The following is a 14,425-nucleotide window of genomic DNA, read 5'->3' on the forward strand; positions in this document are numbered from 1 at the left end:
AGCCTGGCCCCCAGCTCAGGGCATCTGTCCAGGGGAGGCCCCTCCCAGAGCAGGCCGCTCCGCCCCCTGGCCCTCAGCACACTCGGGACTTTCACACACCCCGACCCTGCATCTCTGCAGCACCCGCAGAGGCTGAACCAAGGTACACACGGCCCCAGGCTGGTGCCGGCCACACGGACACACCCAGGCATGCGTGTGCCCCCATGAAGCCACATTCGCCCCCGGAACACACGCACGTGGACACACAGAGACCCGGACAGCGAGTGTCGGAACCCTTGGTCAGAAGAGCAGACGGCGCTGGGGAGAAGGCAGAGGCAGACCTGCGCGGGGTGGCCGGGTGACCGGGGGCACAGCCCTGCCCCGTCCCTCAAACAGAAAAGCCGTCTGTGTGAGCCCCGCCACAGCACACGCGGCACCTGTGGGTGCCAGCTGTGCTCCCCGGGCCGGACACCGGGGGCAGAGAGCCAGGGCTGCTGCTGCCCTCCCTGCCCTTCCAGGGGGTGCAGCCGCCGCGCTGCCCTCTGCCTCAGTCTCCTCCCCTGTCTGGCCCGAGGCTCCCTCCCCCAGGGCCCTGGGACCAGGCTCCTCAGGGGGCTGGCGGGGGCGGGGAGGCAGCCCGCCCCACCCCGCCCCGCCCCCGCCGCCGCCTTGCCCAAAAGGAGCCCCGAGCGGGGCATGACGTCAGGCCCCAGGAAGGCGCGGTCGGTCTGCACAGCCTGGAGTAAGTGGCCCGTGGAGCTGCAGCGAGAGGCCAGCTTCTCTGCCAGCCGGAGACGGTGCGGTGAGTCCCCCTCAGGCAGGCGGGGCCTCCCCTCCCTGAGATGAGATGAGGTGGTCAGTGAAGGGTCCTCACGCCCCAGGCAGGCAGGGAGGCGGTGGGGCAGCTGTGGAGCAAGACTGGGAGGGAGAGAGCTCAGAGCTGGCAAGAGGCTTTGAGGTCCTGCCCTGCAGAGAGCCATTGTACAGACGGGAAAACTGAGGGCGAAGGTGAAGGTGCTGCAGCGGACCAGGCTGGGTGAGGGCCTGCTGCCCTGAGCCCCTCGGAGCCGCGGGGTTCAAGTCCCTCCTCTGGACTTCCTTCCTTCCTTCCTTGCCTCAGCGCTCTCGTGGACATCTACTGGGAGCCTCGATTTCCCCGTCTGGGTGGCCCCAGGGGCTGGGCCAAGGAAGGGGTCGGGGAACCCCAGAGGCACTGGACGAGCCCTGGGACCATGGCCACCGCGGTCCCCCTGCTAGGGCAGGGCTGAGCTTGAGGGATCTGTGGGGACAGGCTCCACGCAGGGCACGCCCCCCGCCACCCCGCAGCGCAGGTCCTAGGCCCAGCCTGGCCCTGCCCTCCCCTCAGAGGGCTGGAGAAACTGAGGCCTGGGGCCCACCCAGCCCCCAGCGTGGACCTTGCAGCTGGCACTGCCCCCGCCTGGCTCGCCGGCTGTGCCTGCCCTGAGAAGGCAGCAGAAACAGGGTCCCGAGGGGGGAGGGCCGGTTGGGAACTGGCCCGTGGCCAGGGCACTGGGCAGGGCGGACAAGGAGCAGCTGTGCATCCCAGGGCAGCACTGGGAACCAAAGGGACTGGGCTGGTGGCAGCGCGCACGGCCCTCGGATGGGCGGCTGAGGCTGCCTGGCGGCCCCCATATTCTTCTGCCAATATATACTCACTCTCAGCCAGAGGGTTGCCAGGACACCCTGAGCCCTCATGGCTGCGTGGCCGTGGACAAGTGGCCGCCTCTCACTGAGCCTCAGGAACAGCAGAGGCTGCTGTTTCCAAGGCCTGATGTGTGGGGGAGGGAACCCAAAGTGTCCTGAGCACCTGCTGGGAGCCTGTCCGCGGTGGCCTGATGCGATGAGTTGTGCATGCCCATCTTACAGATGAGGAAACTGAGGCTTGAAGAGCCCAATGGGGCTCTCAAATCATCCGCTGGTTTCTTAAGCCACAGCCCAGGCCCTGGCCCTCACGGCACTGCCGGTCCAGTAGGGGAAAGGCAAGAAACAAATAAATTTGAAGCAGTCGGGTGATGAGAGGGTTGCACAGGAAAGAAAGCAGGTGGAAGATGAAGGTGTGCAGGTGGCTGGGTGGTCCAGGAGGACCTTCCAGAGGAGGTGGCACTGGGGCCTGAAGCACGCTGGGGGATGCCGAGCCTGCTCTGCCTGCCTGCTCTCAGCACCCCCTCCGTGGAGCCCTGAGCACAGGAGCCTGCTCCCACCTCAGGGCCTTTGCACCTGCTGTTCTCATCCCACCGCTCAGAGTGCTGCCTCCCCAGGTCCTCCTGAGGCCCTTCCTGTTCCTGACCAGCCAAAGTGGTCCCCCCAGCCACTCTCTAGCCTCCTCCCCCCACCCTGCCCCTGGCTGTTAGCTCCATAAGCTGGAACCAGATCTGCCTGATGTCCTCCGGGCCCCCAGCACCAGGTTCAAGGCCAGGCCTGAATCCTCTGAAACGTGTGTTTCTCACAGTTCCCCTGACCTTGCCACTGAGCTGTGTGGCCTGGGGCAAGCTGCCAGAGCCCAGAAGCCTGAACCTCGGAGCCCCTGGCACAGTGGGCCCTGGGGAGCCTCCGGTGGCATGCAGCAGGCGCAGGGCAGAGTTCAAAGCCCAGCCCCTCCACACCCAGCTGGGCAACCCCAGATGGGCCACCTAAACTCTCTGTACCTCAGTTTCCCAACAGGCAAACTGAGGCCAGCCACACCAACATGGGGGCACCTTGGCAAGAGTTGTGAGACCCTGGAAAGCGTCATCTCAGAGACAACCCATGAACTGTGGGGTTACGGCTCTGTCCTAGTAGAGGGGTGTCGGGAGCCCAGGAGGGGGTTGTGGGTGCCAGGAGCCTTCAGCAGGTGAGACAGGCAGAGGTGGTATGCCAGGTCGAGAGATTAGGCAGAGGCCAGGCGGGTGCAGCCGCAGATCCTGTCCCACCACCCCAGGGAGGCTGGCCTGGGGGAGACAGGCAGGTGCTACACCTCTTTCAGCATCAGGATGAAGTGAGGGGTGAACCAGGGTGGCAGGGAGGGCTGTCTGACACGCAGCAGGACCCCCACGAGTGGCGATGCCTGGGGCCGCCTGGCCCAGAGAAACTTGCATTTCCATTAGGGCCAAGACCTCAGCCAAGGGCTCCCAGACGGTGAGGCGTGAGGCTGAGTCAGGCATGCTGGAGCCGGGTGCCCAGCGCCCAGCCACCCCAGGTAACCCTGTCCCTGAGCTGGGCGGAGGGAGCGCTGACCAGGATGGAGACCTTGATTCCAGCTAGTGCCCCCTGGGACCTTCTAGACAACCCAGAGCTAGTCTGGCCCCCTTGGGGCCTCAGTAAGGGCCCAGCCGTCCCTGGATGGAAGCAGCAGATGCTCAGACTAGCCAAAAACAGCAGGCCATGTTCTCAAGCAGATGCCATGAAACCAAGAATAATCAGCAAAATAAACAGGCAGGTGGTTCCTCCAGTAAGGGCTATTTTGGCCTTGGGAGGTTGTGAGGGTCACCCCGTCGAGGGCACAGGCATGTCCAGGTACTCCGTGTACCCAGAATCCGATTGCTCATGGACCCCAGGTCCAGAGACGCCCACCCCACTCTCATCCCACTCCTGCTGGGCCGGGAGCCAGTGGACCTGGCTTTGACTTCCCTCTCCATCAGTTTCACGCTGTGTGTCCTAGGGCGTGACACTCACCTCTCTGGGCCCCCACGTCCTTGTCTATAAAACCCAGGACTGCCGTGTGGGTGCAGAGTGTCTGACGGCGACTGGCCCATAGCTGATGTTCCAGGCACCTTGGTGGGGAAGGCTGGGCCTGTCCTCCACACCGCGCCTCCTGGCTCCAGGTGTGGGCGCTGCAGGAAAGACACGGGATCGTGGGCCACACGCCCAGGCAGCTACCTATTGCCTGGGGCCGAGGCCAGGGCCCCTGGCTGCCCTGGTCCCGTATGCGGCAGGATGGGAGGCAGCCAGGCTATGGGCTTGGCATCCGCTAGGCAGCTGGGCAGCTAGAGGACACACAGGTCCAGCAGCATGGATTCAAGAGAAACCGAGATGGGTCAGGATGGATACCCCCTGGGACACTGGTGGGAGGTCAGAGTGGCTCAGACCCCCCTCACGGTTTCTGGGCAGTTACTGGCACCCTGAGACTCTGGGTCTTGGCCTGTGTTTCTGGACACACAACAAAGACGCAAAAGCTGTGAGGGGCAGCAGCGGGCACGGCCCTCCGTCAGTGCCCTGGGCGTGGGCACTTGGGGTGACGGTCAGGCTGGATAGAAAGGGAGCCCCAGGAGGGGCAGGGTCAGGTATCTTAGGAAAAGATGCTTATTCCCTGGGAGCTTCACAAAGGCTCTGAGGAGCTGTGCCCTGAGAACCTGGGGTGACCTGGGCCTCTCCCCAAAATGGGCAGGCAGGCCCAGGTGGGCCGCCATTCAGGTGGGAGGCCAGGGGTCTCCAGCACGGCCGCTGTCGTCACTAGGCATCTTCCATGCAAGGGCACCTGAAGCTGTGTATCCACCCAGCACCCCCGGCTGTCCTGACGACGCCATCTGTTGGATGCTCACCTGTCCATTGAAAACACCAATCCCAGAATCACAGCCACCAGGACTGAGGCTCTGGGACTTGAACCAAATATCACTGATGTGCACCGAGGGCCCGGGGGAGGGAGAATGACAGGGATCCACGGGCCCGACGGTCAGGGGGCGCTGGGTGGGCTTCCTGGAAGAGGTGTTAACCCTGCTCAGCTGGGAAGACTGACGGTAGTGAAGGTGGAGCTGAGGGCAGAAGCCAGTTCAGGCGCTGGGACGCTGAGTGGGCTCCAAAGGGGCTCGGCCAGGCAGGGAGGGCCCCGAACAGCCTGGGTGAGAAAGGGGCCTCGTCCTGCTGGCCCTGAGGACTCCCGCAGGGGTTCACTCAGCCAGAGAGAAAGATGGATGCTGCTCTGTGCCCGGCCGTCCTGGGCGCTGGAGGAACCAGCCCACCTGAATTGCTTGCAGTCAGGACAGTGGGGCAGTCCTGGGCTGGAGGGAGCCGGGGAAGAACACCCGGGAGAGCAGGCCGAGGAGGAGAGAGAAGTCTTCCTGAGGAGCTGGGGCCTGGAGGAGGCCCTGGAAGTGTCAGGAAAACTGCAGGGGCGGGAGACGGGGCCGCGTGGGAAGGGCACGGAGGTTGAGGGGTGCCTGAGGTGTCCTCTTTTGGTTGAGGTGCAAGGAGACAGGGGTAGGGTTCCCCTAGCTTTGCTCAGAACCTCAGGCTTTTCCCAGGGAGGACCCCTGCCTCCGCAGCCACATCTCTGTAGGCTAGTTGTGGCCAGATGCCTGAGGGTAGGGGCATATCAGGGAGGACAAGAAAACCTTCACCCCCCCATGCTTCCCCAGAGGGAGAGGGGGAGCAGAGCACCCCACCTGCTCCCTGCCCCACCCCTCCACACCTGCACCAGGGGCTCAGTCTCAGCAAAGGCCCACAACAGCCCCGAGAGGCAGCGTAATGCAACCGTTTCAGTCCCCATGTCACAAGAGAAGAGACCAAGGCTCGGAGAGAACCCCTGCAGGGCCAGAACCCTCACCCAAGGCCATGCGGGCCCGGGACGGAGGCCCGCAAGGTCGCCTCTGGCCAGGAGCCTGCCTCCCTCTAAGCTGTATCTGAGCACCCAGGCTCTTCGCAGTGTTCAGCCTCGGTTTCCTCTGCATGAGTAGAGGAGGCCAGGAGCCAGTGGGTGAGGAGGTACCACCACTGGCGTCCACAGATGCCACGCACCCACTTGGAAGCTGCAGAAAGAAGGTGCTGCGGCTACATCACTGTAGGCAGGGAGGCGGAGGCTCAGAGAGGTCAAGCAACACCGGGGCAACCGAGGGTGAGTGGGGACCGGCCCCCAGCCCGCACCTCCTCCACTGGTTACTCTTCTTGTTCAGTTGCTCTGTTGCGCCCGACTCTTTGCAGACTTGTGGACTGCAGCACACCAGGCTTCCCTGTCCTTCACTGTCTCCTGGAGTTTGCTCAAACTCACGTCCATTGAGTCAGTGATGCCATCCAACTGTCTCATCCTCTGTCGCCCCCTTCTCCTCCTGCCCTCCTGCTGAGTACTGTTACTGTTCATATATTCCCTGCAATGCCCACCCCGCCCCTGCCCACCCTCAGCTGTCTAGCACTAGCTGTGACATCGCATGCCAGGTGTGGACAGAGGGGTGAGGGGCCATGGTGGAGAGAGAGTGAGACGGCCCGAGCCTGGAGGGCTGGCAGGCGCATGGGGTGCAGCGGGGCGAGGCTGATGCTGAGCCTCTGGGGGTGCGGGGGGCGCTCGGCTCAGGGCTCGGGGGTCCGCCGAAAAGACTCAATTGACCAAAGTGGATTCAGGGGGTGGGGGCCCGTCCCGTGGCACCTCAAGGAGTACGGGGAGCAGAGGCAGTGGAGACCTGGGGCGCAGAGATGGAGTGTCCTCCCTGAGATCAGGTGGGGCAGGGGCTGCTTAGCCCAGACACTCCCAGCCCGGCCCCTTCCCAGCCCCAGACCGGGGAGGGCCCCAGGCCATGGGTTCATGGGGCCACAGCCGGTCCACCGCCACAGGGTCCAGGGTCTCACCATTCAAGTTCCTCATCTTGCAAAGCAAAAGCGATGCCCAGTAGGTGCCCCAGGGAGTGGTCACTGCGTGTTCTCGCCGTGAGAGGTGCGTGCTGAGGTGGGTGAGTGGGCTGGCACAGTGGGGGTCTGATCACACAGAGACAGGCAGACTCAGCAGCAGGCAAAGGGGAAGAGCTGAGGGTGTAGGAAGCCAGGGCCAACAGCCCAGGCTGCGGCCGCAACCCGGGTTGCACCGACAGATTCGCAGATTCCTGGTGTTGCAGGACAGAGCTCCATGTGTGAGCAGGGTCTGCGCCCGAGGTGGGGCCCAAATGCTGCTCAGACTCTCGCACCTATGCATCAGCGTGCGCTTGACGGACGCCCCCCATCCTCACCTGCCTGCTTCCGCAGTCCCGGGCCTGCAGCCCCGGGCCCGCCGCCCAGGCCCGCAGCCTTCAGCGAGCTGCTGGCCCGCGTGCGAGCCTGTCCCTGGGGACTGTCCCGGGAGGGCGGGCTCCCCGGGGCCGGCGTCATCCTGTGACTGTCTCCCAGAGGAAACATCCTGTGATGTTTATCTGTCTCGGACCATGACACGGACGCAGACCCCGTGCAGACACATTAGTGAACTGAAAGCACGTGGAAGGGAAGTCAAAAATCAGTCTGCCGCGTGTCCGGGCCAGCTCCGCACTCCCCTGGGTCTTGGCAGGGCTTCTGATTTTTCACAGGAGTGGAGGGACACGTTGGAGGCACTGCTCTTCTTCCTGGGGTCCTGGAGCCCCAGTGTCCTGGGGATGAGGCCCGCAGCCCCACGGCCCAGCCTCGTGACATCCCCTCGCTGCCCACTCATGCCTACAGAGTCTCTCCCTGCCCCAGACATCCTCCTCACTCCCCAGCTCCCTGAACTGCCTGCCAATGGGCCAACACATCCAAGGGCCCTGTGTGCCGGGGGCTGGGGACCCCAGGCAGAGGACAGTTCTCCCAGAGCACCCCGTGAGTGGAGGCCTGGGTCCACTCGTGCCAGAGGAGACCCGAGGGGCCAGCCACAGTCCTGGGCAGCATCGGACTCTTCCTAGCCGCCTCCAAGGGTCAGCACATGCCCAGGGCCAGGGTCCCAGAGGCGGAGGTTCAGCTGGCGCCACTTCTCTGAGTGGAGGATAAAGGTGGCCTGCCCTGCCAGGGCCTCCCTCTAGGCTGGGTTGGGACCTGAGCCTTGGCTAGCAAGTGCTTCCCTGCCCTGCCCACCCGCTCCGGACTGGGCTTTCAGTCCCCAGTCCCCCAGCAGGCTGGACTTCTGCTGGATGAAAGCTGCCAGAAGGAGCCTGCTGCCCGAGGAGGGGCAGTAGCCAGCCAGGGGAGTGGGCAGCGGGCGGGCTGTTCACGCAGACGCCTCGCTTCCCTTGGTCACCACGACTAGGGGCATCTTCCCTCCCCCTACAGCTGGGGAGGAACACTCTACCAGGGACCTCCCCCGTGTCCCCCTCTCCTCCCTGTTTCTCCCCAAAGCCTTCTCCTTTCTCCTGAAAAAGCCAGAAATGTCCTTATTTGGAGGATCAGCCAGTCCAGGGTTGGGGTGAGAGCCTGTTAACCCTTCATTTATAAACAAAGGAATAAATCTCAGCAAGTTAAACAGCTCAGCAGGAACATAAACAGAGTGGGCGGCTGCAGCCCCCCACCCACCCCCAAGCCCTAGTCTAGGCCAGCAGGCTGGGATTGCGGCGTTTATTTAACTCACGCCCTGCTGCTGCTGCTGCTGGGACCTGGCTCCAGGCTCCAGCTGCAGTGAGCCACCCCATGTGAGTCTCCGAGACAGCAAAGGTGGCCGTATCTCCAGGCTGGAAAGAAAGCGGGGTGGCCAGGGGCTGACTCTCAGCCCCCTCAATCCCAGGCCCTTGGGCAAAAGACCCATATGAGGACCCTCACCCAGGGCACTGACCTGGTGCCAGCCGTGGAGGAGGTGAGAACGGTTGGGTGGCCTGGAGGACAGGGGCCGGGATGCACGGGCATGGGGACTTGGGGCTGGGCTGGCCGTGGGCACAGCTCTCGCCGGGCAGAACTTTGCTTCGTTTGGTACCCACTAGTGTGATGCTCTGCTTCCCTGGTGGCGCAGACGGTAAAGAATCCGCCTGCAATGCGAGACACCTGGGTTCGATCCTGGGCCGGGAAGATCCGCTGGAGAAGGGAACAGCAACCCACTCTAGTATTCTTGCCTGGAGTATCCCATGGATGGAGGAGCCTGGCGGGCTATAGCCTGTGGGATCCCAGAGAGTCAGACACGACTGAGCGACTTTCACTCAGTGACGCACTGAGCCCTGCTGTGCTCAGTTAATCCTCCCAGCAGCTCTGCAGTCCCAGTGATACAGACTGGGGACTCACCGTGAGACACAGAGAGGTTAAGTGACTTAGCTAAAGTTGCACAGCGAGTGAGGGAAGAACTGGTCTGGAGACAAGGCTCACACAGCACACACTTGGCCTTCATCTTACCTGTTGCCACACTGGCCGCCTTTGTCTTGTCTCAGTCCTGGTGACAGTCTTGCAAGGCTTTTCATCTCCCGCGACAGCGAGGAGCAGGTTCAGAGCATTAGCATGCGGCTAAAGCTCCACGCTGGCAAGTGCCAGGGCCAGGCCAGGGAGAGGTACGACGACAGAAGTGTCGGGGTGCTGGGTGGGCAGCCGAGCCAGGTGGGGTCCAGCCTCCGAGCAGGGCTCCAATAACCCCAGGGTAACCCGGTCTCCTTCCTTCCAGGCCGGGGGAGCGCTGGCCACCATCATGCCCTCCATGGCTCCCACGGGGCCCTCAGCTGGGGCGGCCCCCAACACCACAGCGGCACCGGCGGCGGCGTGGACCAACGTCAGCCTGCCGGAGATGCCCCTGTTCCACCGGTTTGCCCAGCTGGACGAGCAGCTGCACGCCACCTTCCCGGGCCTGTGGCTGGCGCTGATGGCAGTGCACGGCGTCATCTTCCTGGCAGGGATGGTGCTCAACGGGCTGGCACTCTATGTCTTCGGCTGCCGCACCCAGGCCAAGACGCCGTCGGTCGTCTATACCATCAACCTGGTGGTGACCGACCTGCTGGTGGGCCTGTCCCTGCCCACGCGCTTCGCCGTCTTCTACGGCGCCCGCGGCTGCCTGCGCTGCGCGCTGCCGCACGTCTTCGGCTACTTTCTCAACATGCACTGCTCCATCCTCTTCCTCAGCTGCATCTGCGTGGATCGCTACCTGGCCATCGTGCGGCCCGGCGGCTCCCGCCGCTGGCGCCAGCCGGCCTGCGCCAGGGCCGTGTGTGCCTTCGTGTGGCTGGCCGCTGGCGCCGTGACCCTGTCCGTGCTGGGCGTGACGAGCGCCGGCGGCCCCTGCTGCCGCATCTTCGCGCTGACTGTCCTGGAGTTCCTGCTGCCGCTGCTGGTCATCAGCGTGTTCACCGGCCGCATCGTGTGCGCGCTATCGCGGCCCGGCCTGCTGCGCCAGGGCCGCCAGCGCCGCGTGCGGGCCATGCAGCTGCTGCTCACCGTGCTGGTCATCTTCCTCGTGTGCTTCACGCCCTTCCACGCTCGCCAGGTGGCCGTGGCTCTGTGGCCCAGCGTGCCGCGCCGCGCCAGCCTCGTGGCCTATCATGTGGCTGTGACCCTCAGCAGCCTCAACAGCTGCATGGACCCCATCGTCTACTGCTTCGTCACCAGCAGCTTCCAGACCACCGTCCACGGCCTGTGTGGCCGGCGTGGAGCAGAGTGCGAGCCCAACGGCTGCGACATGGTCAGCGTGCACAAGAGCTCCAAGAGCTCAGCCCACCATCACATCCTCGGGGCCAGAGCTCGAGCCGTCACGCAGGCCCTGCCTAACAGGCCCGACGCTTAGTCAGCAGGACGCTGCAAGGGGGCCAAATGTCGGGACCGGGCTGGGCAGGCCAGGTCAGAGACAGTACAGGTATCTGCTCTACTAGAGTGGCAGATTGGGTTCACCTTGATCGATTAGTGATGGCTGCCCAGTGCCCTTCCTGGACATAGGGTCAACGGCCACTGTGCTATGATTGACTGGCAATGTCTGCCACGGGCTCTAGAGAGGACGTGGCGGACTGAATGCTTATTATTTGCCATCCCTAGGGTATATGTTGTGTCCACTGAAGACCCAGAGGGGTAGCCAGGAGCTGGCTTCCCACTTGGATCATTCTACCCCCGGAAAGGGTTCCTGCAAAACAGGGACAGAGACTTTTAAGGTATTAGGAATTTCAAAGAGGGTTTAAAAGGTGACCTAAAGAGGTCCCCTCCCCACCTCTCCCCCATCATCTCCCTGCCCCACAGAGGCAGAGAGCTAGAACAGAAGAGAAGGGGACGCAAGTGTCACGTGAGCAGACGAGAGGGGTTCACCTCTGCAGGGCCCACTTGAGGCACCCGTGAGTCACTCAGAAAGACAGGCCGACCCCATGGGGCGCTCCGCTGTGAGCACCGTGCTATCTGGGCTAACACTTGCACCCTACAAAGGAGACACTGTTCTCTACCCCACACCAGGGGAGGAGCTGAGTGGCACACGCAGGTGCCCTGGCTGGGCGGTGGGCAAGGCAGAATCAAAAGCCAGCCCCACCTCCTCCAGCGCCCCCGTGCCTGCCCCATGGACACAGCTCACATCTTCCCAAAGCGCCCCCCACCCCCGCTCCAGGGACCATCTCGGAAGACCCTGCCTGCTGGCCCAGGAGGGCAGTAGACTCCCAGCCCCATCCTGTGGATGCGAGACCAAGGTCAAAGACAGACTTGAACACAGGCCTGCTGGCCTACGGCCACATCTGGCCACGCACAGAGCCCTGTTCTCCCTCCTGTCTGGCTCATCATGCCTCCCTGCCTTTCCTGCATGCATGCGTGCTAAGTCACCTCAGTTGTCTCCGACTGTTTGCAACTCCGTGAACTGTAGCCCCCCAGGCTCTTCTGTCCAAGGGACTCTCCAGGCAAGAATACTGGTGTGACCATGCCCTCCTCCGGGAGTTCTTCCTGGCCCAGTGTCTCTTAAGTCTTCTGCATTGCCAGGAGGGTTCTTTGCCACTAATGCCACCTGGGAAGCCCCTACCTTTCCTGAGAAGGACTGGTCACCTCCTCTGAGCTGGACTCCAGGATCGCCCCCACGTGCCTTCTGTTGAGTGTTCAAGCTCCCATGAGCCCTCTCTAGACTGCTGTTTCAGGGGAGGATGCCTGTTTTGAGAGAGGAGCTCTGGGCTTCCCAGGTACCTCTAGCCACCAGGCTCCACCCTCACACGTGGCCACCACTGAAACAGGTGAGATGGAATTTGGCCCCAGATTTGTCCCTTGCCTGCAAAGTCCTACAGGATCGGTGGCTCCAGGCAGAGTCCCCTGTCCCCCAAGATCAAGGCCCTGGTGCGAGCCTGGGTAGGAGGCAGGAGGACAATTTGTATCCCCATATATCAGATGGGAGGGAAAGGACCTTTCCAGGGTTATAGAGTGAGTACTCAGGCCAGACTGCGCGGCCAGTACAATCAGCTGGAGCCCCGCGGGGTCAGGGCCTGTGACCTCAGACCTTGTGGGAAGGCTAGGGTGGGGGTGCTGGAGCCTGAGGGAGTCCAGGGCTTGCTCAGTGGGGTGGTAGGGATGCTGGGCGCAGATGCTCACAAAGCAAAGGGGCATGGTGGTCAGCATTAGCACCAACATCCTTGGCCCTTCCTGGGTGCCGGGCACAGTGTGGAGCCTCCCCCCACCTCCCAGCTCAGAGCGGGCCCCTGACGCCCCAGGTTCCAGGGCTGCACGGGGCACAGGAGGGGCCTGGCTCTCGGGAAAGGAGGACACAGGAGTGGGCTGTCTGTCCCACGAAGCCCGTGGTGACAGTGATGCTGGCCCCAGGGAGCGGCACTAACAGTGGGTTCAGGCAGGGAGGCTCCGACAGCTTTACTCTCCCAGGCCTGCGAGCTGGCCTCTGGGCAGTCACACAGAGGAGGGAAGGTCCGTGCCCAGTGCTTGTCCCAGCCCAGCACCACCTGTGGCCTTTCCTCCACGGTCAGAGTCCAGATCAATGCCAGGTTCTCACTTTAATTCATACTAGAGAGTGAATGGCTGACACTAGGTGACTTTTGTGCTTGGGGGTGGAGGGGTTGCAATTCTTCTGGGACAATCCCCGCCTCTAGGAGGAGGGGGCCTCTCGGCAAACACTGATTGGGCACCTGCTGGGTCCCAGGTCTGTCCCACCCCGCTTCACACGCACTGTCTCACTAATCCCCACCACATGTGGAGGTAAGAGCCCAAGGAAGAACTGGGATCCAGATTGGGCTTGGCCAAGCCCCCCTCCCCTTGTCCCACATGTGAAATCCCACCGGCCTGGGCTCCTCGGGGACTGGAAGACCATGGGGACGCAGGAGGCCAGGGCCCCGGCTGAGCCTTCCACCACCCTAAGAGTAGTCTGATGGCATCGTGCAGAACCCTCGCTCACTGGCCTCAGTTTTCCCCACTCTCCACTTCTCCCCCTCCTTGGCCTTGCATCTGGCGGGCAGGGGGCTGGGGGCGAGAGGTTCACCACACACAACTTTGTCTGAGCCCCCACCACTTCCTCAGACACTTGCTCCCTCCTCCTGACGGCTGGCTCCCTCCCACTGCAGCGTCCTCCACAGGGACACAGGCCCCAGGCACCTCCAGAGGCCAGACTTGTTCCCACGAGGGCTGGGGTGTGAAGCCTCCGCACCGTCCTCTACATGGCCTCCCTTCCCAGATTTCTGAGAAGCCCAAGTGACGTGAGGTGGCCTGTGTATTTATATCTGATGTAAACAGTCTCCTTGACGAGGCTTCCTCATCCTGAATTAAAACTGTTTATTCAAATCTGTGCCCTTGACTCAGCGCCCTGGCTGGCAGGCAGGGGTCGCCGAGAGGCACTGAGCCAGGTGGGGCCCCCCGCGTACCCCCTAGCATTGCTCACTATCCTGTGGCTGGGTGGTGGTGGTGATGGGGTCGAGGTTTTGCCATCGCTGCTGGGGGCAGGTGCCAGAGCCTCTCTAAAGGGTGAGGGTCGGAGGGGATACAGGTGGTACAGTGTGGGCAGCATGTGGGGCAGTAGCTGTGTGCCACCCTGGCACACACAGACCAGCAGGGTGAGCGTCCTCACTCCACCTTGGCCCCCGCTCTGCCTGCCCAGGGAGAGAACATAGACCTGGGCAGGTTAGCCAGACTGTCCACAGCATCCAACCAGATCCCTGAAGGCACGAGGGCAGGGGAGGGGAGGGGTCGGCGGGTCAACAATGAGGGAGGGACTGTGGTGCCGCTCCCAGAGCGGATTTACGAAGCAAGCGCCTCCGAACCTCCACGAAGCCTGAGTGTTCACCCCCATCTCTCGGAGAGGGAAACTGAGGCTCCAGGTGTCCAGGAGGGGGCTCGAACGTGAGCTCCAGGCTCACACGCAGCCCAGGAAGCGAGGGTGAGGAGGGCACTGCCTGGGTGGGGGTCATCACTCTCGCTGTCTGGCACCCTCGGAGGCCGGAGGCGTCTAGAGGTAAATATTAGGGCCTGTTTAGATTAAGCTCCATTAATAGCAGGAAATGTCCCCGGGCGCCCGCCCCGGCTTCCTGGAGGCCTCTGATGCTTGAGCAGAGCGGTGGGGGGGGCCTGCAGAAATGGGTGTCCCACCGATGTCCTGGCTTACACCCAGTCCTCACCACCCCCGCCCCCACCCCACCCCCAGTCCCTCCGGAGGCTCAGTGTCCACCCGCCCCCGCTGCCCTCCCCTCCTCAAGCCCCAGGCAGGGGACCTCAGGCAGCCGTGGCTGTGAGGGGGACCTCTGAATGAGCTGAAGACACCCATGGGGCTGGTCACCCCCCAACACCCTCCCACCCGCTGGGGCAGGCCCCATGCCCCAGGGGTCTGTGTTCCCAGTTTGCAGAGGAGAAAACTGAGGCTGGATGATGGAGTGGGGGCAATCCGAGGCTACACAATGCC

At 63.3% G+C, this 14,425-nt stretch overlaps 1 protein-coding gene across 1 annotated transcript; it reads left to right on the forward strand.

Moving 5' to 3' along the window:
- The first annotated feature begins 683 nt into the window (after positions 1–683).
- Positions 684–13,318, forward strand: GPR20 (G protein-coupled receptor 20). The gene is made up of 2 exons (XM_027973461.3): positions 684–781; positions 9,254–13,318. The coding sequence occupies exon 2, from the start codon at positions 9,278–9,280 to the stop codon at positions 10,361–10,363; it is 1,086 nt and encodes a 361-aa protein (XP_027829262.2). The 5' UTR covers positions 684–781; positions 9,254–9,277; the 3' UTR covers positions 10,364–13,318.
- Positions 13,319–14,425: the final 1,107 nt, after the last annotated feature.

The sequence above is a fragment of the Ovis aries genome, chromosome 9 (assembly GCF_016772045.2).
Source record: "Ovis aries strain OAR_USU_Benz2616 breed Rambouillet chromosome 9, ARS-UI_Ramb_v3.0, whole genome shotgun sequence".
NCBI classification, from domain to species: Eukaryota; Metazoa; Chordata; class Mammalia; order Artiodactyla; family Bovidae; genus Ovis; species Ovis aries.

Excerpts from the sequence above, each read along its gene's own strand:
- GPR20 (XM_027973461.3), top strand. The coding sequence starts at position 9,278 with ATGCCCTCCATGGCTCCCACGGGGCCCTCAGCTGGGGCGGCCCCCAAC.